At 41.7% G+C, this 27,678-nt stretch overlaps 2 protein-coding genes across 5 annotated transcripts in view; one reads left to right on the forward strand and one right to left on the reverse strand.

Annotated features, from left to right (window-relative positions):
* Positions 1 to 11,603: 11,603 nt before the first annotated feature.
* LOC139417308 (SAM pointed domain-containing Ets transcription factor-like) lies at positions 11,604 to 15,857 on the forward strand. Its single transcript, XM_071166574.1, has 4 exons — positions 11,604 to 12,039; positions 14,802 to 14,999; positions 15,236 to 15,418; positions 15,656 to 15,857. Exons 1-4 carry the CDS (start codon positions 11,604 to 11,606, stop codon positions 15,832 to 15,834), a joined length of 996 nt encoding a protein of 331 aa, XP_071022675.1. The 3' UTR covers positions 15,835 to 15,857.
* A 1,185-nt stretch (positions 15,858 to 17,042) lies between these two features.
* The window catches only part of LOC139416624 (protein kinase C and casein kinase substrate in neurons protein 1-like), a 47,497-nt gene continuing 36,861 nt past the window's right edge, over positions 17,043 to 27,678 (reverse strand). For 3 of the 4 annotated variants that reach the window (XM_071165505.1, XM_071165506.1, XM_071165507.1), the window contains 7 exons: positions 26,868 to 27,023; positions 24,392 to 24,567; positions 22,787 to 22,907; positions 22,394 to 22,509; positions 22,095 to 22,136; positions 20,599 to 20,831; positions 17,043 to 20,107 (listed from right to left, as the gene is read on the reverse strand). In XM_071165505.1, coding sequence (XP_071021606.1) covers positions 19,998 to 20,107; positions 20,599 to 20,831; positions 22,095 to 22,136; positions 22,394 to 22,509; positions 22,787 to 22,907; positions 24,392 to 24,567; positions 26,868 to 27,023 — 954 coding nt within the window. In that variant the 3' untranslated portion in view covers positions 17,043 to 19,997. The remainder of the gene's footprint in view (positions 20,108 to 20,598; positions 20,832 to 22,094; positions 22,137 to 22,393; positions 22,510 to 22,786; positions 22,908 to 24,391; positions 24,568 to 26,867; positions 27,024 to 27,678) is intronic. The other variant, XM_071165508.1, reaches the window with a different exon arrangement.

Consider the following 27,678-nt stretch of genomic DNA (forward strand, 5'->3'; position numbering starts at 1 on the left):
AGAGCGTGATAATGACAGTGAAAATACGTTTGAAGACCAGATGAGTTACTTACTATGATAATATTTAATAGTAGGTTGGATCAGGGGTTGAGTGGATGGAAGAGGTTACCCACCCAGTTCAACGGTTAGTTTTGATTTCTGTGAAATTTCGACAAAATTCCCTGACATTGTTTACTTTTTGCAAATCCAATCATTTTCCCACGTTGATTAAACGTCATTACATATATTTATTTGTTGTTGAAATGACGTAGAAACAACGTTGATTCAATCAGTCAGTGTAACAGTGTTACTCTTCTGCACCTTCCATCTGCAACCAGGGATTGACTTTGAAAACCTGGCTTGCAAGATTACATTTTTCAAATATTTACTATTTACTTCATTGCATTGGGGCAGTTGGGCAACAAACGGCAGAAAACTCATTTGCACCCAGGGATGATTGACTGTACTTTGTCAGTGTGACAGCAGTGTCATTGTCCAGAACCACACCTCCTGTCATAGCTAATCTGCCTATGTTACAGTTTTCCCCTGAAGGCATTTGGTAATATCTTAGATCAATTGCATGTGCTCTTCAAATTTATGAAGCAAGGTAATGACTAAAAATACTCCTGAATATTCCCTGACATTGATGACTTTTTGAAAATCCAATCATTTTCCCACATTGATTAAACATCGTCACATACATTTTTGTTGTTGTTTAAATGACGTAGAAACAATGTTGATTTACCTAGTTAGTGTAACAGGGTCACTCTTCTGCACTTTCAACTTTTCAATGAAAATATATTACAAAAATAAAGTATATGTTGTTTCAGGGTGGAGCCCATTGAAACTGTGCATCAACAAATTCAATAACAGGTTTTTTAATATTTTAATTGCTATAGGCAAGGGGCATAATCTGTCATTGGCATCAAACCAACACTGAGATGTTAGATATGTCTATTAACTTACTCCGATGATTCATCCAACTGTGTTGGCACATGGTAGCTCTTTTAGAATATTTCAACAGCACTGCACAAACATTGCTCTTTTGTTTAAGCAAATATTTGTGCTCTCTCTCAATATTGCTGTTACACAATTTCTCTGAACATTTAAATGAAGGATATCGCCTTTTCTGTGACAGATCTTTCAACATTTCATAAATGTCTCTGTCTTTTCAGTACAGCTCTCACACACACATAGCCTGATTGAACACACAAGTCCCTCAATTAATTTGTCAGTGTGATTCCGTGGGCTAAACTTTAGCCTCTTGTGTTATACCTCTGTCCCCTGGCTCTGAGCATGTATGTTAATCAAGAACACTGGCTGTAACTTACCCCTAACCCTGACTGGTTAGTTAGTTCTCAACCTCACCAGACTGCTCAAACAATTCTAAAGCGCGTGCTTGTCATCTCTGTATCCCTTCAAAATAGTTTGACCTAAAGTTGCCCCCCTTTCCAAATAAAAGCATACCCTGATACTATGACAGTTTCAACTCATGACAACTTTCCAAGTAGATTTGAATGGCATGATTGTGGTAGATGGAAGATTGGTAGAAGTTCCAGGAAGATTTATAGATTGGGAAAGAGGTGAATTTGCATCTTAAACTTCCCTTTGGAAGTCTGCATTTCCTAATGTCATTTTATCCTGGCGACATCACTTTTAACAGCAGTTCATCAGAAAGTTGCAGATCCTCAACTTCACCGCAAACTGTTGTCATGAGAAAACATAGTTTGGCTAGTGACCACATCAGACAATAGAAAATGGTGCAATGAATTATCTTGGATGCCACAAACCCAGTTTGAGTATATCAAGAAAGTGGGTTTTAAACACATTTAGGGAATTCCTGGATCTATACCTTGCGAGTTGGTTTCTGGCAGAAAACTGCTTTGCTTTAATGTTCTGTTGTGCTAGTCCTACTATCACAATGTTAATCAATGTGTTTTGTAATGTCTTCGCCTCAGGTTGAAGAGATTAAACATTATTAAACACCTTAAGAGGAATCCTAGAATGTCAGCTAAAGACTTACAGAAATCTCTGGAACATGCTAAAATCTCTGTTGGCGAGTCTACGACACGTAAAACACTAAACAAGAATGGTGTTCATGGGAGGACACCACGGAAGAAGCCACTGCTGTCCAAAAAAACATTGCTGCACATCTGAAGTTTGCAAAAGTGCACCTGGATGTTCCACAGCGCTACTGGCAAAATATTCTGTGGACAGATTAAACTACAGTTGAGTTATTTGGAAGGAACACAGAACACAATGTGAGGAGAAAAAAATGCACAACACACCAGCATCAAAACCTCAACCCAACTGTAAAGTATGGTGGATGGAGGGAGCATCATGGTTTGGGGCTGCCTCAGGGCCTGGACAGCTTGCTATGATCGACAGAATAATGAATTCCCAAGTTTATCAAGACATTTTGCAGGAGAATGTAAGACTATCTGTCTGCCAATTAAAGCTCAATAGAAGTTGGGTGATGCAACAGGATAATGACCCAAAACACAGAAGTAAATCAACAACAGAATGGCTTCAACAGAAGAAAATACACCTTCTGGAGAGGCCCAGTCAGAGTCCTGACCTCAACCCAATTGAGATGCTGTGGCATGACCTCAAGAGATCAGTTCACACCGGACATTCCAAGAATATTGCTGAACTGAAACAGCTTTGTAAAGAGGAATGGTCCAAAATTCCTCCTGACCATTGTGCAGGTCTGATCCGCAACTACAGAAAATGTTTGGTTGAGGTTATTGCTGCCAAAGGACGGTCAGCCAGTTATTAAATCCAAGGGTTCACATACTTTTTCCACCCTGCATTGTGGATGTTTGCAAGGTGTGTTCAATAAAGACATGAAAACGTATAATTGTTTGTGTGTTATTAGTTTAAGCAGACTGTGTTTGTCTCTTGTTGTAACCCAGATGAAGATATCAATTGTATGCAGAAATCCAGGTATTTCCAAAGGGTTCACATACTTTTTCTTGCCACTGTAAGTATTCAGACCCTTTACTCAGTACTTTGTTGAATGGTAGCGAATACAGCATCGTATCTTCTTGGGTATGACTCTACAAGCTTGGCACACCTGTATTTGGGGAGTTTCTCCCATTCTTCTCTGCAGATCCTCTCAAGCTCTGTCAGGTTGGATGGGGAGTGTCGCCCCACCACTATTTTCAGGTCTCTCCAGAGATGTTCGATCGGGTTGAAGTCCAGGTTCTGGCTGGGCCACTCAAGGACATTCAGACTTGTCACGAAGCCACTCATGCGTTGTCTTGGCTGTGTGCTTAGGGTCATTGTCCTGTTTGAAGGTGAACCTTGGCCCCAGTCTGAGGTCCTGAGTGTTCTTGAGCAGGTTTTCATCAAGGATCTCTCTGTACTTTGCTCTGTTCATCTTTCCCTCGATCCTGACTAGTCTCCCAGTCCCTGCCACTGAAAAACATCCCCACAGCATGATGCTGCCACCACCATGCTTCACCGTAGGGATGGTATTGACCAGTTGATGAGCAGTGTATGGTTTCCTCCAGACGTGACCAGTGGTGTAAAGTACTTAAGTAAAAATACTTTTAAGTATTACTTAAGTTGTTTTTGGGGTATGTGTACTTTACTATTTATATTTTTGCCAACTTTCAATTTTCTATGTTCCTAAAGAAAATAATGTACTTTTTACTCCATACATTTTCCCTGACACCCAAAAGTACTCGTTACATATTGAATGCTTAGCAGGCCAGGAAAATGGTCCAATTCATACACTTGTCAACAGAACATCCTTGGTCATCCTTACTGTCACTGATCTGGCGGACACACTAAACACAAATGTTTTGTTTGTAAATTATGTCTTAGTGTTGGAGTGTGCCCCTGGCTATCCGTTAATAAAAAAAATGCCATCTGGTTTGCTTAATATAAGGATTTTGAAATGGTTTGTACTTTTCTTTTGATACTTAAGTACATTTTAGCAATTCCATTTACTTTTGATACTGAAGTATATTTAAAATCAAATACTTTTAGACTTTTACTCAAGTAGTATTTTACTGGGTGACTATCACTTTTACTTGAGTCATTTTCTATTAAGATATCTTTACTTTTACTCAAGTATGACAATTGAGTACTTTTTCCACAACTGGATGTGATGCTTGGCATTCAGGCCAAAGAGTTTAATCTTGGTTTTATCAGACCAGAGAATCTTGTTTCTCATGGTCTGAGAGTTCTTCAGGTGCCTTTTGGAAAACTCCAAGTGGGCTGTCATGTGCCTTTTACTGAGGAGTGGCTTTCGTTTGGCCACTCTACCATAAAGGCCTATTTGGTGGAGTGCTGCAGAGATGGTAGTCCTTCTGGAAGGTTCGCCCATCTCCACAGAGGAACTCCGTCAGAGTGACCATCGGGTTCTTGGTCACCTCCCTGACCAAGGCCCTTCTTCCCCGATTGCTCAGTTTGGCGACCAGCTCTAGGAAGTAGGAAGAGTCTTACTGGTTCCAAACTTCTTCCATTTAAGAATGATTGAGGCCACTGTTCTTGGGTACCTTCAATGCTGCAGAAATGTTTTGGTACCCTTCCCCAGATCTGTGCCTCAACACAATCCTGTCTCGGAGCTCCACGGACAATTATTTTGACCTCAAAGCTTGTTTTTTTCGTCTGACTTGCACAGTGGGACCTTATAAAGACAGGTGTGTGCCTTTCCAAATCATGTCCAATCAATTTAATTTACCACAGCTGGACTCTAATCAAGTTGTAGAACATCTCAAGGATGATCAATGGAAATAGGGTGCACCTGAGCTCAATTTCAAGTCTCATAGCAAAGGGTCTGAATACTTATGTAAATAAGGTATTTCTGTTTGTGTTTTGTCATTATGGGGTGTTGTGTGTAATCAATTTAGAATAAGTCTGTAACGTAACAAAATGTGAAAAAAACAAAGGAGTCTGAATACTTTCCGAATGCGCCCTATTCAATTCCAGCCATTACAATGAGCTTTTCCTCCTATAGCTCCTCCTACCAGCCTCCCCTGGCACACATGAACACTGTCTGATCAGTCTGATAATTGACTGGGACTGGGCCCTGGACTTGAGGTTAGAGAGACTGACCAGAAATATTGCTGGTTCAAGCCCCGAGCAAGGCGATAAATAAAAATGAGAAGCTGGCTTTTGCTAAACATACATGAGGTGTTTAACCTCATTGTGTAATGCGGTGTGTTCTGGTGGCAGGGAAGTCAGGTGCAGGAGAATGAACTTGGTAAAAACGGTGCTAAACATTCAAAAAACCTCAGACAACCAAAGTATACAAAAGTTACATAATAGGGTGCAAAACTCGTCGCACACCAGAACAAATAACACACCTACATACAACAAACAACCTCTGACAAGGACATGAGGGGAAACAGAGGGTTAAATACCCAACATGTTATGAATGGGATTGGAACCAGGTGTGTAGGAAGACAAGACAAAACCAATGGAAAATGAAAAATGGATCAATGACGGCTAGAAGGTCGGTGACGACCGCTTAACACCACCCGAACAAGGAGAGGGACCGACTTCGGCGGAAGTCGTGACACATTGAGCATTCTGCGCTGTGCTCTTGCAGTCATCTGTGCAGGACGGCCACTCCTAGGCAGAGTAGCAACAGTGCAGAACTTTCTACAATTATAGACAATTTGTCTTACCGTGGACTGATGAACAATAAGGCTTTTAGAGATACTTTTGTAACCCTTTCCAGCTTTATGCAAGTCAACAATTCTTAATCTTAGGTCTTCTGAGATGTATTTTGTTCAAGGCATGGTTCACATTAGGCAATGCTTCTTGTGAATAGCAAACTCAAATTTTGTGAGTGTTTTTGATGGGGCAAGGCAGCTCCAACCAACATCCCCATCTCATCTCATTGATTGGACTCCAGGTTAGCTGATTCCTGACTCTAATTAGCTTTTGGAGAAGTCATTAGCCTAGGAGATCACATACTTTTTCTAACCTACACTGTGTATATTTAAATGACGTATTCAATATAGGCAAGAAAAATACAGTAGTTTGTGTGTTATTAGTTTAAGCACACTATGTTTGTCTGTTGAAGATCGGATCAAATTTGATGGCCAATTTATGCAGAAATCTAGGTAATTCCAAAGGTTTCACATACTTTTTCTTGCCGCTATGTAAATGTGATATTTCAGTTTTTATTTTGAATACATTTGCTAGAATAAAAATCAAAAACAGTTTTTGCTTCATCATTATGTACTGTGTGTAGATTGACTAGGAAAAAAATACATTTTAGAATAAGGCTGTAATTGTCACGCCCTGACCTAAGAGAGCCTTTTTATTTCTCTATTTGGTTAGGTCGGTGTGATTTGGGTGGGCATTCTAGTTTTTCTATTTCTTTGTTGGCCGGGTATGGTCCCCAATCAGAGGCAGCTGTCTATCATTGTCTCTGATTGGGGATCATACTTACGCAGCCCTTTTTTGGGGGATCTTGTTTTTGCATAGTTGCTGTCTAGCCTTGCAGAACTTTACGTTCGGTTTTGTATTTTGTTTTGAGTTCAGTATTAAAAATCATGAACACTTTCCACGCTGCGCTTTGGTCTCATTCATCTAACGATGGACGTAACAGTAATGTAACAACATTTGGAAAAAGTGAAGGGGTTAGGGTTAAACAAACATGGTTTCCATGTGTTTGATACCGTTCCATTTATTCCATTCCATCACAATAAACCCGTAATCCTATAGTTACTCCCACCAGCCTCCTCTGGCGTGTGTGGGTGTGAGTGTGTGTTTTCACGGGTGTGTCTGAGATGTAGTTTGTAAGCTGCTTTTTCTGTGCAAACAGTGATATACAGACATACTGTATGAATACGATAACACTGTAGCGATCCAAAGAACCTCCAGGTGTGGTTCTGTTCTCTTGCAGATCATGGCTCGCCTCCTGCTGCCTCATCACATCTGATATGGCACCGTTGAATAGGCTGGGTAACACTATATCCAGGAAAAAGACAAATATTTATGTGGTGTAAATTACTATGGTAATTTGTGCTGGTAAGGACGGTTATTTTGAAAAAAAACAAAGCACACTCTATAGCACGTGTCAAAATCATTCCGCGAAGAGCCGAGTGTCTGTGGTTTTTCGCTCCTCCCTTGTACTTGATTGATGAATTAAGGTCACTAATTAGTAAATACTCCCCTCACCTGGCTGTCTAGGTCTTAATTGAAAGAAAAAAACAAAAACCTGCAGACATTCGACCCCCGTGGAATGAGTTTGACACCCATGCTCTATTGGCTTTATACTCCAAAATATTTAAAGGAGAGAAATATACGGTATATATAGAGAGTTTGTGACTTTCTTAATTTTTTTTCTCAACTTCACCTAAAATGGCAAAAAGTAGAAAGCATGTCAAAAATCACTGCATATTGTAATTGCTCATTTGGTAGACACATTTGTTGTTACCTGCCTCTTATTAAGACAATGCAGCCTGATTCATTATGCCCATTTTTAAGTGATGAGAATTCTTTGAAAAATCCCCTCAGGCCAATGGAATGTTTTCTTATTCACAAATCACAAACATTGTATAGATTATAACAAATACTGAAGGGAACACTTTTAGAAAACTCCTCCTTTCACTATGAGAAGGCATGGCTGACAGCAAAGAGTTAACTGCCACTCTTCTTAAGAGGGGAGGGAAGCTACAGATGTCATCACAGAGTTGCTCATTCACCTGTGGCTAGGCAGAACTACATTATTCATACTGTTTACATAGGGTAAAATGGCGCCTTATAAATATGACTTGAAGTCACATTGAAGCAAGTATTCCTATGCGCACGCTTGCTTGGGCACACACCCTCCTCTGGCATGAATTTGTCAGTATTGTGAGAACTTTATTACAGATAAGGCTGGCAGGGCAATGACCAATAACCTCGCCTTACACTCAACCAATCAAGCCAGCTGAGGACTCCCTCACAACTGTCAGAGCATCAGACAGAGCTTCGACCACCTGAAAGTGTTTGAGACACGGCTCCAGGCATCCTAATGACCCTCTCTTTGACACATCACTGCCTCATGACCTGAGGGCCACCATCATCTGTTACAACCTGACGACTGCAACAGCCAACCAGAGAGGACCACTGAGGTAAAGCCTACATAGACTCATCCACCACCAGAGGAGCTTGGGACTTGAGCTTCTGACTAACCGGTATCTGTATTGTGACTCACTGTGGAACTCTTCAGCACTTTGACAAGAAGACAGTCCTTTGACTGACTCAAAGACAGATATCCAGAGTGACAGTCTATCAGCTCAGACAGCATCAGCAGTCTACACCTCTGACCAGGTAAGTCTACGGGCACACCTGGGCTTGGGAGAGATGTTTATAATTTAGTAATTTTTTTATTTAACCTTTTATTTAACTAGGCAAGTCAGTTAAGAACAAATTCTTGTTTACAATGACAGCCTACCAACCTTGTTCAGGGGCAGAATGACAGATTTGTACCTTTTCAGCTCGGTGATTCGATCCAGCAACCTATCAGTTACTGGCCCAACGCTCTAACCACTAGGTGGATTTTTAATGATGAAGTGGTAGACTTGCTTGAACTATGTAAGGATGTGGAGGTGGTGGTTTTGATCAGTGTGATTTAAAATTAGTTATATTCATGAGGATAGCAAACTATGAAACCAGTTTGATAGGATGTGTTTCAGCCAGGGACTGAGACTGTAGCAGTGGACAATTGGTGTTGTAGCTACAGTACCAGGCCATTCTTTACAGAAGGGGTCACAGTTCAAGACACTGATGATGCATGTTTGAAGGAAACACTAAGTTTATATTCACTTTTTCACTCTGTTAGTTTTTGAGCACTTACAAATTCCCTTGTTTTTACTCGCAATATCAGAAGTGATTCTCTTTTTTATGGCATTTTCATGCCCCTCAGATATAAAGTACAGGTGATTTTCCTTTTTATGCACTGACATTTCCTGATCTTTTCTTGCATCCATGGAAAGTGCACAAAACTGCTTGTTAGTAATCACTCACTAGCAATGTTTTTCATTTTTATTAACAATACCCCAAGGGGAACAAAACCAGTTCAACAGGTTGTAATGAGAGTTTAACCACTCTCTGCTAATGATAATGTGTGCCTGAATTCTGATTGGTTTAGAACAATACAAACACACTCAGATTTTTTTTTTATGTTGGTAAAGTAGCTAGATAAAGAAATAGGTGTGCATTTTAAAGTAGCCCTCCCTTTGATTAATGTGTGGGAGAATGCAATGAGTAATACATTACCAAATATCTTCATATCGACTGAATTCCTCTGATATCAGTTTACCATTGTTATCTAGCAAGGTATATTTTTGGAGCCAGTGCTTTGTTCTAAAGCAGTATTTCTTTCATGTGTAGTATAATAGTCACGTGCATGCACACATACCCACGAAGGAAAACATAAAAATGGAGCATGACTGTAAGACACTTCAATCAAGGGAAAGTATTCTTTGAGTATAACACCATGTAAAACTCATTAATGTTTTAATAGTTTTGAGAATCAATTGAGATGTATTCATTCTAATGAGCTATTTCATTTTCCATAGAAGATGAATGGCCCCCATTTTATAGTATTTAGTCAATTAACTTCCCTGTAATAACTCACCAATTATGTTACACTTAGTCTTGGAAACGATAAGCCATATGATCTGACCAAACCCCTCAAGCACTAAATAGTAATAAAACCCAGCGGTGTAAAGTACTTAAGTAAAAATACTTAAGTAGTTTTTGGGGTATGTGTACTTTACTTTACTATTTATATTTTTGACAACTTTTACTTTAACTCCACTACATTCCTAAAGAAAATTATGTATTTTTACCTCATACATTTTCCCTGACACCCAAAAGTACTCGTTACATTTTGAATGCTTAGCAGGACAGGAAAATGGACAAATTCACGCACTTATCAAGAGAACATCCCTGGTCATCCCTACTGCCTCTGATCTGACGGACTCTCTAAACACAAATGCTTTGTTTTTAAATGATGTCTGAGTGTTGGAGTGTGCCCCTGGCTATCCGTCAATATATATATAAAGCTAAAATATTGTGCAGTCTGGTTTGCTTAGTATAAGGAATTAGAAATTATTTTTACTTTTACTTATGTTTTAGCAATTGCATTTACTTTTGATACTTAAGTATTTTTAAAACCAAATCATTTTAGACTTTTACTCTTGTAGTATTTTACTGGGTGACATTTTCTATGAAGGTATCTTTACTTTAACTCAAGTATGACAAGTGGTTACTTTTTCCACCACTGTAAAAACCTAAACGTCTTTCCCATGTGATATCTGGAAGGACAGGTATTTTAACAAGCCATGTCAGTCAGCAGTAAAATGTTATTTGATGTGATATGGATTTGCTAAGATAATTGGCGTGAAAGCGTGTCATGGTCTTGCGTGCCTAGTCCATCACCCAAAGACAAAAGCACCTGAAAACACACACCTAGGGGTAAATATCTCTTCCATGATAATCTCTCTCAACTCTAGTCATTTTGGGAGGAAAAGCTCCTAGGCTCAAACAGCTGCGCTATACTGTCGTTTGTACACCTTAGTGTCAATGGCAACAGTACAAGCTGCAGCATAAGTCATACATAAGGATGGTGCATTCTGGTTTTAGTGCCCAGAGGCACAGCACTTCTCAGCAGTGTAATCCCTCCCGTTAAGTGAGCATGGACAGGGCAGCATTATGAGCTGTTGCGGTCACACCATGGATATGGGCTGGGTTATTCATTATCCACCTTTTATCGAATATACTATGACGGCAAGGACTTTCTTTTTTACTATTAAGCTCAAATCAATCTTGGTGCCTGAAAAACTTAACCCTGTCAGTGTCCACCAGCACATGAGCAACCAGCCAAACTTCCTAGGCCTAAGACCTTAGTTAATAAGTGCTGATTCAGCTGTCATTGATACAGTATTGTATGACATTATTACTTGACATTACAATATGTCTGTTACCTCAGGGTAAGGTAAAAGAGTCAGTGTCCCCCCCACCCCATAGAATTATGTTCTCACTGAACTAACTGTCACTCTGGTATCCAACTGAACTGTCATGTTTCACCTGCAGGGTTTCATCCTATAGGGTTACTAATTACATCACATAAAGTCAGGCATTCAAGATTCTTACACACCATACTCAAATGTGCTACTCTACATAATGAAATGTTGTTTTTATAAAAAGAGATTGTTTAATTTAACATTTTGAAGAAAGTACCAACAGACCAAAGAAAATGTATGAAATGTCATATTTGCTTTAGGATTACTACTGTTTAAATATTTGGGCATTTGGTCTTGGTTTCAATGCAGCATAAAGACAGAACTGTCTGAGAGAAAATAATTCCATGTCAATGTAAGGAAGATAAAACAGTCAAACAAAGTGACTAGAAAAGTGTAAATAGAAAGTGTCACTCATGGATGACAGTTTCTGTTCTTCATCAGATATTATTTAAAAAAAATGTTTGTTCTTACTCATTTCATTTACTATGTCAATATATTAACAGTTTGCCATTGAGTTCGCTATTGTTTCCAATTGAGCCTCATGAGATACCGAAATTATATTTAGGTGTATCCAGTATAAATCCCTTTATACAACATGACTGATGAAAGTCTTTCTTTGTTTTCTCCAGCACTGTTGAAGCTATGGGGAGTCCAGGCTGTGACCGCGAGGGGAGCACAGTGCCCCTTCCCCTGATGAGTTTCAGTGACTACTCCCACAGTGGGTCTGCCCTAAGGGCCTGGGAGGAGGAGGAGGACACCAAGCCGCCCCGGGGACTGATAAGTGTGCCTAAACACACCGCTCCTGAACGCAGTCTGCAAGGGGTCTTCCTGCCCTGCTTCGACATGCTCCTCACTGAAAACAGCTCGTGGCTGTTGAAGAAGTCTGACGCAGCGCCCCCTGTGCTCCCCTGTAAGGCCCTGGAGCAGTGCCCTGTCATCAACAGCCAGGGCCTGGGGCTCCCCTCTGGGCTAGAGGGACAGGTTGAGGAACGCTGTCTGGAGCAGGTTCAGAGCATGGTGTTGGGAGAGGTACTGAAGGACATAGAGACTGCCTGCATACTGCTCAACATTACTCCAGGTAGGAAAACTGTTAAATTACCAAGCTATTGTTTGCCTATAATTTGATACAACACCATGTTATTACCACCTTATCCTGTGCTATAAACTGTGCTCCCGTTTCATATGTTAAGTTCTCCGAAAGGTATAGACCTCATGCCTCTATCAGTCTCAGGGTCTATTATGTTCTCTACAGTTGAGCATGTGACCTGTCACTGTCAGTAGATTGGCTGAGGATAAGGATTAAAGAGCACAGAGAAAAGAGCACCTTTCATGCACTACTTTAACTGTTGAAGTACCTCCTTATGCACTATTGGATCTTACTTACAGTAAAGCAAACTAAACAGTGAAGGTCACCACTTAGGTTGGTCTTTCTTCATGCGACACTCCGACTTTATGGCAATGCTACTGACGATAGGCTAAACCCAATGAAAGGAAGTGTCTAGGGCCTCCCCGCCCTGTGCAAATGGCTCTGTTGACAATTCATCATTTCACACACTCACCAACTCGGTACTTGTCATAAAGCAACACAAATATGAGTTCAGAAATTGCGTACAGTACAATGCACACACACCTCATCTCCTTCTCCTCAAAGGCTCCTTAAAGATGCACTAGCTCACATTTGAATAGGTAACCTATGCATTTGCATGAGTGCCAACCAGTGATTTATATATAGACTAGATGACTGACGGGGTGCTGTTTTGAAGCTTCCGCGACTCCATCTTGACACTCCCCCACCATGTTTAAGCTATAGAAAAGCATTTGTTCATGCTTACATTTGTTTTTCCCACATTTATTCGATTACAGACACCTTATTAATGCATACATTTAATTTAAACCATTCACAGAGACAAACTGCAATCTTTCCGACAGATAAGATCTAAACCAGGCCAGAACTTGTCCGTGTAGACCAATTTGGGTTTCCAATCTCTCCAAAAGAATGTGGTGATCGATGGTATCAAAAGCAGCACTAAGGTCTAGGAGCACGAGGACAGATGCAAAGCCTCGGTCTGATGCCATTAAAAGGTCATTTACCACCTTCACAAGTGCAGTCTCAGTGCTATGCTGGGGTCTAAAACCAGACTGAAGCATTTCGTATACATTGTTTGACTTCAGGAAGGCAGTAAGTTGCTGCGCAACAGCCTTCTCTAAAATGTTTGAGAGGAATGGAAGATTCGATATAGGCCGATAGTTTAAAAAAAATATTTTCTGGGTCAAGGTTTGGATTCAGCCAAAACCTCCGAAAAAAATGGTAGACCTCCACAAGTCTGGTTCATCCTTGGGAGCAATTTCCAAACACCTGAAGGTACAACGTTCATCTGTACAAACAATACTATGCAAGTATAAACACCATGGGACCACGCAGCAGTCATACTGCTCAGGAAGGAGACGCGTTCTGTCTCCTAGAGATGAACGTACTTTGGTGCGAAAAGTGCAAATCAATCCCAGAACAACAGCAAAGGACCTTGTGAAGATGCTGGAGGAAACAGGTACAAAAGTATCTATATCCACAGTACATCCACAGTAAAACGAGTCCTATATCGACATAACCTGAAAGGCCGCTCAGCAAGGAAGAAGCCACTGCTCCAAAACAGCCATAAAAAAGCCAGACTACTGTTTGCAACTGCACATGGAGACAAAGATCGTACTTTTTGGAGAAATGTCCTCTGGTTTGATGAAACATAAATAGAGCTGTTTGGACATAATGACCATCGTTATGTTTGGAGGAAAAAGGGGGATCCTTGCAAGCCGAAGAACACCATCCCAACCGTGAAGCACGGGGATGGCAGCATCATGTTGTGGTGGTGCTTTGCTGCAGGAGGGACTGGTGCACTTCACAAAATAGATGGCATCATGAGGACGGAAATGTATGTGGATATATTGAAGCATCATCTCAAGACATCAGACATCTCAAGTTAAAGCTTGGTCGCAAATGGGTCTTCCAAATGGACAATGACACCCAGCATACTTCCGAAGTTGTGGCAAAATGGCTTAAGGACAACAAAGTCAAGATATTGGAGTGGCCATCACAAAGCCCTGACCTCAATCCTATAGAACATTTCTGGGTGCAACTGAAAAAGTGTGTGCAAGCAAGGAGGTCTACAAACCTGACTCAGTTACACCAGCTCTGTCAGGAGGAATGAGCCAAAATTCACCCAACTTATTGTGGGAAGCTTGTGGAAGGCTACCTGAAACATTTGACCCAAATTAAAAAATGTAAAGGCAATGCTACCAAATACTAATTGAGTGTATGCAAACTTCTGACCCTCTGGTAATGTGATGAAAGAAATTAAAGCTGAAATAAATCGTTCTCTCTACTATTATTCTGCCATTTCACATTCTTAAAATAAAGTGGTGATCCTAACTGACCTAAAACAGGGCATTTTTACTAGGATTAAATGTCAGGAATTGTGAAAAATGAGTTTAAATGTATTTGGCTAAGGTATGTAAACTTCCAACTTCAACTGTATATATATTTTTCCCTTAAAGTATATATTTTTAAATGTAAAATGTTACTGTCCCCATTACAACAACAAAACATAATTAAATAAATGTTATTTTGTCCTTGAAACATTTAGCTGACTGTTCCTTCGGGGGAGTGCCAATATGGACGACTGGTGGCTTCAATGCTTCTCACTGGGCAGTACATAGCATCAGCAATACAGGGTTTATATACATCATTGGTGCCAACAGTGCCATTGTATTTAACTGTATATATAACTTGCTGTGGATAAATGTTTACCATTATATTGGTCCATCATGAACAACTCATCTCCTGTGCAGACCCCATGGAGTGGAATTGTGGGAACGTCCAGAAGTGGCTGCTGTGGACAGAGCACCTGTACAGACTACCCCAGGTGGGCAAGGTGTTCCAGGAGCTCAGTGGAAAGGATCTGTGCTCCATGACAGAGGAGGACTTTAGGCAGCGCTCAATGCAGTGTGGAGACCTGCTGTACGCTCATCTGGACATCTGGAGATCAGGTAGGACAACTGACAACCTTCAATGGGTCCGTTTACTTGTACTGTGGTATATATAACATGGCATGTATTTCATCTTCGGTGTGGGTCATTCCATTGTAAAAGTATTGCGTGTTTTATAGCCACAAGCAGAAGGAATACCTGGCTCATTCACTACACAGATTGCGCTGTAGTTTTCAGGTATTATCTTGTGTCAAGATCACAAATGTGTAATTCTGTTCTATGTTGTTTTGTCACAGCTGCATGCATGAAGGAGCCCTGCACACCAGGCGATAACAGGTTACATGGTGCTGAGGAGTCGTGGCCAAAGGCAGACTCCTCCTGCTCAGGCCAACCCATCCACCTGTGGCAGTTTCTTAGAGAGCTGCTCCTCAAGCCGCACAACTACGGACACTGCATCCGCTGGCTCAACAAGGAGAAAGGTGAGTGGGCAGGGAGAAGCCATAAGGGTGGAGTGCATGCGGGTGTACGGTGTACATTTTAGGACAACCCTCCTAGGTTTGAGGCTGAGGGTGTCCTAAAATGTACACCATACAGGTGAGAAAAGTTTACCATGGGTGCTGACTTGAATTATTCAACATTGGGGCTTATTGTGCATTGGTTGCTGAAAAAGGTGAAATGTTCCATCTCTCAAAAGTAGTTTTTCTTTTAATCAACAGGAATCTTCAAAATAGAAGACTCGGCTTATGTGTCCAGGTTATGGGGCATCAGGAAAAACCGTCCAGCTATGAACTATGACAAGCTGAGTCGCTCTATCCGACAGTACTACAAGAAGGGCATCATCCGTAAGCCTGATGTGTCCCAGAGACTGGTCTACCAGTTTGTCCACCCTGTATGAAGCTGTGGGGCAGCCAGCCAGAAGAGAAGATTAGTGTTGATGATGACTGGAGACCACTATCTAGCCAAACAGGTTTTGGCAAAAGGATTGTTTTAGCTCCAGCAACGCAGTGTATAGACTGCTTCCTGCATTGTGCACTCCTGCCTAATTCCAATATTATTAGGTAAACTGATTGGATATGGGGTTTTGTTATTTTTTATTGCCACATTGCATTAGATATGCAAAGTTTTACATTTCAAATATTTTCAATACTAATTGTCCAATATTTCATTTTCACGAAGGTCAAAGCCATATGACTGTATTATTTTTCTCTGATTGTGACTTCACATTACTGTAACCACCAGTAGTTACTTTTTAAGGTGGTTCCTCTTTCATTACCATTACACAATGTCCCTCGGATATAAAAGCATTCGTACAGTTCATGGCATTTTGTTACATGCCGGGTGAATATTGGAGTGAATGTCTGCAATGTGTTTACTACTGATCTGTAGTGGTATTCCCATGTATGGGGCTCTTCATGAGTCACAAGTAACCACAGCTGTTAATCACACAGATCTGATGTTTACGTTGGTAATTTCATTTAAGTATAGAGAAATTATTTGACTCCGGGGCCCGTTCACTGGCGGAAGAATCAAGTCTAATAGGAATTTGTGAATACAGTAAACTACTGTAATAGAAGCATTTCAATATCATTGCCACATTTCAAGTGCTAGAATCCATATGTTGAGACAAACACCAGTGATAGAAGCCCTGTTTATACCTGGTTCTAACATGCTGCCTTTGTCCTGATCTTATCCACATTCTGATTGTGCCCACATTTTTAGACAAGTGAAGACGATTAAAAGAAACATTGTGATCAAATCTTATAAGTGTAAACAGGCAAGATCAAGTCAAGATCATGACGAAGGACGCGTGTTAACGGCAGGTATAAACAGGGCTAGAGATTAGTGACTGAATACATACTGTACACATGTTAGAACATAATATTGAATATTTATAATGAGTGTGAGCAAGATGTTGTTTGTAAATATTTAGGTATAATGACCTAAAGCATACTGTATATCCTTCTATGTGTTTACATACTGAATGTGTCTAAAATAAAATGACACAATAATGTGTATTTTTTCTGCTTTCTCATCAAGCACCCTGAGACTACAATCATAGCATATCACAATGTACAGTCAAAATCCATTCAAGAAACACACAAATGACACAAAACGTTTTGTTTGTATTCTCAACAAACTTGTTTTCCCCTTTCAAACCAATATCGCAATATTGACACCATCACAACAACTTTGATTCAGGATTTTCATTACTATCATAATTATTATCATAATCATAATCATCTTTATGCATATTTAAATGAACCTTTTGTTACATTAAGATGAACAGGCACTACACCAGTTAGGAGATCCAATTACATCACTAACTAGAAACATACATACACTGCTAATACAGGGGTTTCACGACATGAGCCGTGTCCCCCTTGTGTGCATAAGGAAGAGAAAAATCAACATAAAAAAGCATTTACATATACACTGTTTTTACTGCCTCAATGTAGTTAGGTTTCCTTTCCAACTCAACACAGTTGTACAGTTACAATAGAATATAATCTTTAAATTACATCATCATATACAAATTTGACAGCGTGGGGTAACGTCACGCTCTGGTACATTGACAATTCCATTGCAATGAAATTCATACGATATGGTACCTATTACTTAATATGCTTTTCCATTGCTGTTAACACATTTACATGTATGACACTACATTTTTCTTAGTATTCGATCACTTGCATTTTTTCTTTTTTTTCTTTACAATTACACAACTCATGATGATAAGGATGTTTGACCCCAAAATATCTACCCGAGATGTGTGTGTGTGTGTGTTCCTGGGTGTGTTTGTGTGTGTGCGTGTGTAAAGGACATAGGATATCTCAATGATATGAGTTATTTTTGCTAGGCTGGACAGCTTACACTAATACACATTACTTGTGAGCTGGTGATGTGATCTCTCAACAGTGATACCAAAACCTGGTGAAGTCTCCTCTTAAGCCTCAACATAAACACATCCTGTCGTTAGAGAATGTTCTACGACCTCAAACTTGAAGAGAGACCTACTGCATAACCTCATGTTCATGAGCATTCTGCTCTCACATCATTGCATATCTGATTTAAACAGCTTACCATTGGCAACCATATTTGCATCGGACAACATCTGATAAGTTTGATTTCTCAACAAGTACTGTAGTGTTTTCTGTATATTTAAGCAATAAGGCACGAGGAGGTGTGGTATATGGCCAATATACCACGGCTAAGGGCTGTTATTATGCACGAGGCAACTCGGAGTGCCTGGATACAGACCTTAGCCGTGGTATATTGGCCATATACCACAAACCCCAGAGGTGCCTTATTGCTGTTATAAACTGGTTCCCAATGTAATTAGAGCAGTAAAAGTACATGTGTATTCAAAGCGGGGGCTGCATTAGGTGTGAGCATGTGAAGTATACTACTGGGAGCAATCTAAAGTAGAGTTAATTACTGTAGACAAATAAATGATTTCTGATATACTGTGGTCACTGTTGTATGCAACTGGCCTACCTGGTTAAATAAAGATTAAATGAAAATAAATATAAAATGCTCTTGTCTTCCCCCATGTGGATCGCCTATTGAATGAACACAGAAATATTCAGAGGACAGGAAGCAGTTAGTTGCATGAGTTGCATCTTGACAAGAAAATCCTTGACAGGGTTATGTGAGTTATTGCATGGATAGAGAGAGTTTTATGCATTTTCGGATTTCGGTCATTCTTTGGCCTAAGTAGGTAAAGGGGCTCAAAACCACTTTTTTTTCTGGTAGCGTTCTCTATGACAATGGAACAAAACATGCCTAGTTAAATTCAGCATGTCTCCTTCCATGCCCCTACAATAGTACATTCATGCCCACGTTTCCATTTTAAGACAAGGATCTGCAGCATGGTACCGTCAAGATTGATGTTCCTATTTTACCAGGAGACAACCATCAAACAGTAACATAGTTCAAAGCCATTTTTCCTATATGCTGTTTTCCCCCTACAGCAGGAAAACAACTAAATTCACATTAAATATGCCTGAATACTTCACCTGAACAATCAAATTGTCCAAAACGTTCTTGTCAGCATGACAGATTAAATCAAAGCAAGCTGGTGATAATACCTTGCCTACTGACCCTAAAATGTTCCCTCACAGGTATTCTAGATAGAACACAGCAATAGATCCAAATGAACAGATATTCTAAAAATACCTCGCAATGAAATGGAAATGAGACGTTATGATTCAATGGTGGTGATGGGGAAGAGAGAGAAAAACAGCTATCCAGCCTCTCCACTTCCGGGGATGAAGGCAGACACAAGCTCATGGTGTTATTCCAATGCTGTGTCTGTGTCTAATGGTGAACTCTGGTCCTCTGCATTGGTCATATCAGGGGATTAGTTGCATCTTGTAGCCGTAATATGGCTTGGAGGTTAAGGGAATGCATGTTGCATAGCACATGCTGCTATTGCAAACCAATTGAGAAACAGAGACAACAGATACTGTACCACTGCACAACTGGTAAAAGGGATGAGACCAAATCACAAAAGAGAAAATAATCAAATCTAGGATACATTTTGTGGTACTTTTAACACTACACAGCATTCCCAATGTAAGGAGGAGGACTGAACACGAGCATCGAAACTGCTACACAAAACGGTGTCATATATACACAACGCAGGCCGAGTAGCTTGTTCTGGTTAAACCGGCAGGTAAATATAATTGGTTACATTATCGTCACACTGTTATAGGAGAATATACTGCAAAAACGTTGAATCATCCGCATCATCTTTATATTGAACACAGCTACACAAATGTGTCCCTGCATTGGCTTGATATTACAGTATGTTTGAGTGTGTGTACTCTGGAATAAATGCTGCTCCTGTTTTAGTGTTTATGTCCTCCTCACTCCAAATACTGGATAAATATAATATAATATACTACTAATATACTAAGATTTTATTTAGGCAAGACTCTGATTTGCGCATCTGTTGGGCAAGGGATGTGTTGCTCATAAGTCTCTGGCTATGTGCAGTGCGATTGGATGAGACAGTCCGAGCTGCCTCCAATGGCATGTCCTCCTCCTTTGGGGTCATTAGATCTCCTCGACGTAATTGGCCGGGTACAGTCCCTCTCGGCCTGTATCCAGGCGACCTCTACACCAGCCTTGGTCATCTTCATCCTCAGTCTTGGTCAGTTCATCACCTGTGAAGAACATATGTACATTACTTAGTCAACATGCATTCTATGCTCTTTTCCATGGTCAATAGTACATCTGGTCACCTTCATCGTTTCCTTTATCATGTCAAAGATCAGGCAGGATGTGCATCATGTGGTTATGAAGGCCCTACTAACACCATCTAACATAGGGACATTCAGAAGACAATTGCTAATAACTAGCAGGTGCCTGTAATTGAAGGAAGTGAAATATGGCCATTATTGACAAACCACTACTATCTTCCTCCAGTAATAGAGGGGTTTCGAAATGGGATGAACAGAGATAGCGGGACATTTCCTGTGACCTCATCTCCACCCCCCTATCTAGCCAGCCTGTCCATGATACACCATGTGATACTGATAGTGTCAATTACAGAGTTTGTCTTACACTGTTGGACTCAAGAATAGGCTTTAGCTGCAAATGTATTGTAGCAAAAATGAAGAGACATCAAAGATGGTGAAGTGTTGTCGTTGCTTACCAGCTTTGAAGGTGAGTTCGTCTTGTTCCTGTCCGTCATAATCATACAGAGCACGCACTCGGACCCCGGATGCGGTCCCGGTCCCTGCACCCTCTTTCCCTGCACTGCCAGAGTCTTCCTCGAAGGAGTTTCCATTTCCACCCCCGTTGGTCTCACCGCCCGAGTAGGCTGCAGGTGCATCGTCATCGGACCACTCAGTGGAGTAGGCCTGGTTCTTTTCATAGCTGCTCACACTGCAATGGAAGAGTTAGGGAAGATACAGGGGTTTGATCTGGAGAATTGTATCAAGAATACAAACATTGCTGTACCGTAGACTAGAGCAACTGTTATTAACAGACTGAATGAAATACATAAATAATCAACATCAATCCAGTTAATTATATGGAGACTGCAAAAAAAGTCATGGCATCATGTTAGATCCCAGGGTGTATGATACAATTTAAATAGTTGGACTAGGGTAGGTCCCGGCGTTGCAGTAGCTGGTGTGTGGCAGTAGCAGGTGTGTGTGGCAGTAGCAGGTGTGTGTGGCAGTAGCTGGTGTGTGGCAGTAGCTGGTGTGTGGCGGAAGATGGTTTGTGTGGCGGTAGCTGGTGTGTGACGGAAGCTGGTGTGTGGCGGTGGCTGGAGTATGTGGCAGTAGCAGGTGTGTGTGGCAGTAGCAGGTGTGTGTGGCAGTTGCAGGTGTGTGTGGCAGTAGCAGGTGTGTGTGGCAGTAGCTGGTGTGTGTGGCAGTAGCTGGTGTGTGTGGCAGTAGCTTGTGTGTGTGGCAGAAGCTGGTGTGTGGCGGAAGAAGCTGGTGTGTGGCAGTAACAAGTGTGTGGCAGTAGCTGGTGTGTGGCGGAAGATGGTTTGTGTGGCGGTAGCTGGTGTGTGACAGGAGCTGGTGTGTGACGGTAGCTGGAGTATGTGGCAGTAGCAGGTGTGTGTGGCAGTAGCAGGTGTGTGTGGCAGTAGCAGGTGTGTGTGGCAGTAGCAGGTGTGTGTGGCAGTAGCAGGTGTGTGTGGCAGTAGCTGGTGTGTGGCAGTAACAAGTGTGTGGCAGTAGCTGGTGTGTGGCGGAAGATGGTTTGTGTGGCGGTAGCTGGTGTGTGACAGGAGCTGGTGTGTGGTGGTAGCTGGAGTATGTGGCAGTAGCAGGTGTGTGTGGCAGTAGCAGGTGTGTGTGGCAGTAGCAGGTGTGTGTGGCAGTAGCTGGTGTGTGTGGCAGTAGCTGGTGTGTGTGGCAGTAGCTGGTGTGTGGCAGTAGCTGGTGTGTGTGGCAGTAGCTGGTGTGTGTGGCAGTAGCTGGTGTGTGTGGCAGTAGCTGGTGTGTGGCAGTAGCAGGTGTGTGGCAGTAGCAGGTGTGTGTCAGTAGCAGGTGTGTGTGTGGCAGTAGCTGGTGTGTGTGGCAGTAGCAGGTGTGTGTGGCAGTAACAGGTGTGTGTGGCAGTAGCAGGTGTGTGTGGCAATAGCAGGTGTGTGGCAGTGGTGTTTGATCAGTGTTTTGGTCCTCTCACCTGCCACGGTCACCAGGTGGTGCCACATGATCAGCGCTGATGCTGATCAATTGAAGGAAGACAGAAAAACAAATGATATGGCATCATAGGAGATATTGATATTAACCCTGGCATGTCATTGTGTGTGTGTGTGTGTGTGTGTGTGTGTGTGTGTGTGTGTGTGTGTGTGTGTGTGTGTGTGTGTGTGTGTGTGTGTGTGTGTGTGTGTGTGTGTGTGTGTGTGTGTGTGTGTGTGTGTGTGTGTGTGTGTGTTTGTGTTTGTGTCAGTAGTAGTTTGACCAGTGGAGTGATCCTCTCACCTGCCACGGTCTCCAGGTGGTGCCACATGGTCAGTGCTGGGGGTCGGTGGGGCCCCAGCCGGCTTCTGCACCTTCTCCCTCTTAACAACAGCAGCAGTAGCATCTGGGTTGTACTCCTGGAGGTCAGAGCAGAGGATTAATACTTCTGAAAGTCTATACTGAAGCAGAGCCTCAGATCTGGCCAATGTCCTTCACTTTTCCTTTTAAATCAGAAAGTAGGCTAAATCAACAATCTTACAAATATAAGAAACGGTATTAAGAAGTCGTAACAAAAAGCAATATTTGCATCTGTGGGGGAATTAATAAAAAAATACCTGAACCTTTGTTACATGTTATAAATAATCCTGAAAAGCAAGTATATGGATGAACTACAGAGTATATAGGCCGCAGTACCTCAAACATCGGCCAGTTCATATGCATGCCAGGGCCATGGTGGTTGCTAAACCACTGCAGGTCCTCCTGTGTGTTGGCACCCAGGATGGTGCGCTCCAGTTCTCTGTAAACTGTGCCATAGCTGTGGAGAGGAGGACAGAGAGCACATTGTGACACGCAGAGAGAGAAGGAGCCTGTTTAATTAAGTAATAAGGCCCAAGGGGGTGTGGTATATGACCAATACACCACGGCTAAGGGCTGTTCTTAGGCACAACGCAACGTGGAGTGCCTGGATACAGCCCTGACTGTTTTGTCATACCCATGGTATACGGTCTGATATACCATGGCTGTCAGCCAATCAGCATTCAGGGCTTGAACCATCCAGTTGTTATGGGACAATAACACATTAGGGCTGCCAGCGCCAACTGTCCAGCACTAATGGTGCTGTTTCCTGTAGAGTTTCTAGTTGTTTATGAAGCTCCACTACTCAGAACAGGGTGAAATAATTGAAAAACAAAGCCATTCAGTCAATTCATAGCATGAGGTGAAGCTACACAGAACACAGACAGTACATTTGCTTTAAAATTGGCGTAATGAGGTGGAGTCTCGACAGATGGATATTATTTCACCAGGAGGTGGAGACAAAAACACAGAATAACTGACAGTCAAGCCCTACAAATGACGACATTTCATGGTGATAAAACTGCCAAGAATTGAGGAGTAAGATGCAATAATGAACAATAAAATGGACGATTCAAATGCATTCACAGCACATAAAAGTTACAAGTGATTTTTCTCTTTTCACCGCTGTCACTGGGACACTGTCTGTATTTGCTTAACTGTATTAGAGGGAGCTGAGGACTGGGTTTTTAGCTATTAGCTTACCATTACCCTGTCTATGGTTGATTTATGGGTTATCACCAATACTGTTGCTGAAAGGCCCATGTTAGTACTCCACACCACACTATAAAAGTCTATACTCATCCTCCATTCAGATCATAGACCAAGACTATGCATCCAGGAAACAGCTTGAATTAACTCCTTATTCCAATCACCATGGAACCTGGCTTTGTATCACATGCAATTTGATCCACAGTCAAGAATATGACAAGAGTTCACTCTGACATGATGCAATTTGGCTGAAATGTCATTAACTGCATCCTCTGTATAATTGGTGTTGTGACTCTGAAAGACTGAAATGTGTTGAAACTCATCTATTTGACAGGAACTGTAATGAAAGCAACATCATAAGCACATTGGAGTAAATTCCCTCTGAATGTAATATTTCAACTAATCCATAGACACGACTAATAACAAAAAGGAATGCAGACGAGCGCTTAAAGAAGAGATCAATACTGTAATGAAGGTAGGTATTCTGAATATATTAGATACACTAATGTAGAAATCTTTTCAAGGCAGATTTGCTGTTGTGTAGATGACTCCAAGTTGATAATATGTACATACGTATACGTACTGTACCAACTGAAATTGAAGACACACATGTTTTTCCTCTATAACCTTTCAATTCAAAGGCCATGTGGGAGGAAAGGTTGATGGAGGTGATTTAATACAGCAGGATGGGCTACAGTATGTATGGGGCGATAGAGGATAACACCAGTCACTGACCTTTGGTTCTCAGTGAGATTGAGGTGGCGTTTGATGTCCAGCAGGATCTCCTTGAGGAAGGTGAGTCTCTTGACCTCATGCTGCTGGCACTGGTCAAACACCTGCTCCATGCTCTCCTGGTACGGGGGAGTGACAGCACTCAGCTCTGACAGAGACTTCTCATACTTCTCCTTAGCCTGGGGGAAGATAAGGACAATATCAGCTCTGAGAGAGACTTCTCATACTTCTCCTTAGCCTGGGGGAAGATAAGGACAATATCAGCTCTGAGAGAGACTTCTCATACTTCTCCTTAGCCGAGTGGATGATAAGGACAATATCAGCTCTGACAGAGACTTCTCATACTTCTCCTTAGCCCGGAGGAAGATAAGGACAATATCAGCTCTGACAGAGACTTCTCATACTTCTCCTTAGCCGGGGGGGGAGATAAGGACAATATCAGCTCTGACAGAGACTTCTCATACTTCTCCTTAGCCCGGAGGAAGATAAGGACAATATCAGCTCTGACAGAGACTTCTCATACTTCTCCTTAGCCGGAGGATGATAAGGACAATATCAGCTCTGACAGAGACTTCTCATACTTCTCCTTAGCCTGGAGGAAGATAAGGACAATATCGGCTCTGACAGAGACTTCTCATACTTCTCCTTAGCCGGGGGGGAGATAAGGACAATATCAGCTCTGACAGAGACTTCTCATACTTCTCCTTAGCCGGGGGGATGATAAGGACAATATCAGCTCTGACAGAGACTTCTCATACTTCTCCTTAGTCTGGAGGAAGATAAGGACAATATCAGCTCTGACAGAGACTTCTCATACTTCTCCTTAGCCTGGAGGAAGATAAGGACAATATCAGCTCTGACAGAGACTTCTCATACTTCTCCTTAGCCGGGGGGAAGATAAGGACAATATCATCTCTGACAGAGACTTCTCATACTTCTTCTTAGCCCGGAGGAAGATAAGGATAATATCAGCTCTGACAGAGACTTCTCATACTTCTCCTTAGCCTGGAGGAAGATAAGGACAATATCAGCTCTGACAGAGACTTCTCATACTTCTCCTTAGCCGGAGGATGATAAGGACAATATCAGCTCTGACAGAGACTTCTCATACTTCTCCTTAGCCTGGAGGAAGATAAGGACAATATCGGCTCTGACAGAGACTTCTCATACTTCTTCTTAGCCTGGAGGAAGATAAGGACAATATCAGCTCTGACAGAGACTTCTCATACTTCTCCTTAGCCTGGAGGAAGATAAGGACAATATCAGCTCTGACAGAGACTTCTCATACTTCTTCTTAGCCGGGGGGGAGATAAGGACAATATCAGCTCTGACAGAGACTTCTCATACTTCTCCTTAGCCGGGGGGATGATAAGGACAATATCAGCTCTGACAGAGACTTCTCATACTTCTCCTTAGCCTGGAGGAAGATAAGGACAATATCAGCTCTGACAGAGACTTCTCATACTTCTTCTTAGCCGGGGGGGAGATAAGGACAATATCAGCTCTGACAGAGACTTCTCATACTTCTCCTTAGCCGGGGGGATGATAAGGAGAATATCAGCTCTGACAGAGACTTCTCATACTTCTCCTTAGCCTGGAGAAAGATAAGGACAATATCAGCTCTGACAGAGACTTCTCATACTTCTCCTTAGCCGGGGGGAAGATAAGGACAATATCAGCTCTGACAGAGACTTCTCATACTTCTCCTTAGCCTGGAGGAAGATAAGGACAATATCAGCTCTGACAGAGACTTCTCATACTTCTCCTTGGCCGGGGGGATGATAAGGACAACACGAGGAGTTGGACACAGTGTATTTCATCCACAAGAGGTGAGAAGAGCTGTGTTACTGCAGATAGATGTCATGTATAATTATAATCAACAATAGGCAGTGCAAACATTTCTGCTCTTTTTGTTACCAGAGCTCCCTGAATAGAGTGGGAGATCCACCTTCATGGATGATTGTGGTGGCAGGTAGACTAGTGGTTAGAGCATGGGGCCAGTAACCAAAAGGTCCTGGATCGAATCCCCGAGCTGACAAGGTAAAAATCTGTCGTTCTGCCCATGAACAAGGCAGTTAACCCACCGTTCCTAGGCCGTCATTGTAAATAAGAATTTGTTCTTAACTGACTTGCCTAGTTAAATAAAATGAATGTCCTGTCTGATCACTAGAGTAATCTGCCACACTGCATTGATTCTGTTTTTCACAGCTTATTTCACTTAAGCCGCTAACAGAAACAGATGAATGTACTTACGGTAGTATACTGCAATAACACACACTATGGTGTTAATAGCACCATATATGTTTTAAAACAGATGGAATGACACTAGATAACATGGAATTTTCTCCTGTTTGATATGGAGAACGTCAAATGGCATCTTGTAAAGTCTTACCTTTTCATACATTTGTACAGAAAAGGTTGTCATGTCATTTTGTTGCTCTATCTTCCATTTGTCAGACCCTGAGCCTCTCTGTCTCACCTTCTGAACGTCGTGTTTGCACTTGTCTGTTTTCTCGTGGAGTTTCTTCTGCTGGTCAGTTGTGACGGAGGCCTGTGTCTTCCCATCTGCCTCACGGGTGGCGGCCAGTTTCTCCTCCTTACATGCCATGTGGTATGTTTTCTTAGCAGTCTCCATCTGTGGAAGCACACACAGAATCTTAGTATCCCTATAGATAAACTGTATAAATACTAATACATCTAAGCATGACAGTGACTTAATTGAGTTACTTTCGCAAAGGCAATGTTGTTCTCTGATGCTAAGCTTGGATGAGTGATGCAGCAAGAGTCATTATGGTACACAAAACAGAACTAACACATATGCCAATAGCTACAGTACCTAGATGTTTGGCAGAGCAACTTGTATGTTGACTCAGATGTAAGTAAAACAGCCATTGTTTTTAAGATGGCCTCTGTAAACCCTATTAGGGCTGATTCAAGTGGGTCCTAGTCCAAGAACAACGGTGTAGTATGTGTCACCTATCCTACACACATGCAGTACATTTGCAGCCAGACACACACTTCGGGAAAAAAGGAGATAACTAGAACCTTAAGGGTTCTTCGGCTGTCCCCATAGAAGTACCCTTTCAATTCCCTTTTTCATTTCAATTAGAACCCTTTTGGTTCCCCTTCAACAGAGGGTTCTACCTGGAACCAAAAAGGGTGCTCCTATGGGGACAGCCGAAGAACCCTTTTGGAACCCTTTCTTCTAAGAGTGCAGACTGATGCACAGCCAAATGAACTAATCTAACCAGTTGTGGTCTCAGAGGTCAGTCATGAAAACAGCCAAGTGC

The sequence above is a fragment of the Oncorhynchus clarkii genome, chromosome 9, assembly GCF_045791955.1.
Source record: "Oncorhynchus clarkii lewisi isolate Uvic-CL-2024 chromosome 9, UVic_Ocla_1.0, whole genome shotgun sequence".
NCBI classification, from domain to species: domain Eukaryota; kingdom Metazoa; phylum Chordata; class Actinopteri; order Salmoniformes; family Salmonidae; genus Oncorhynchus; species Oncorhynchus clarkii.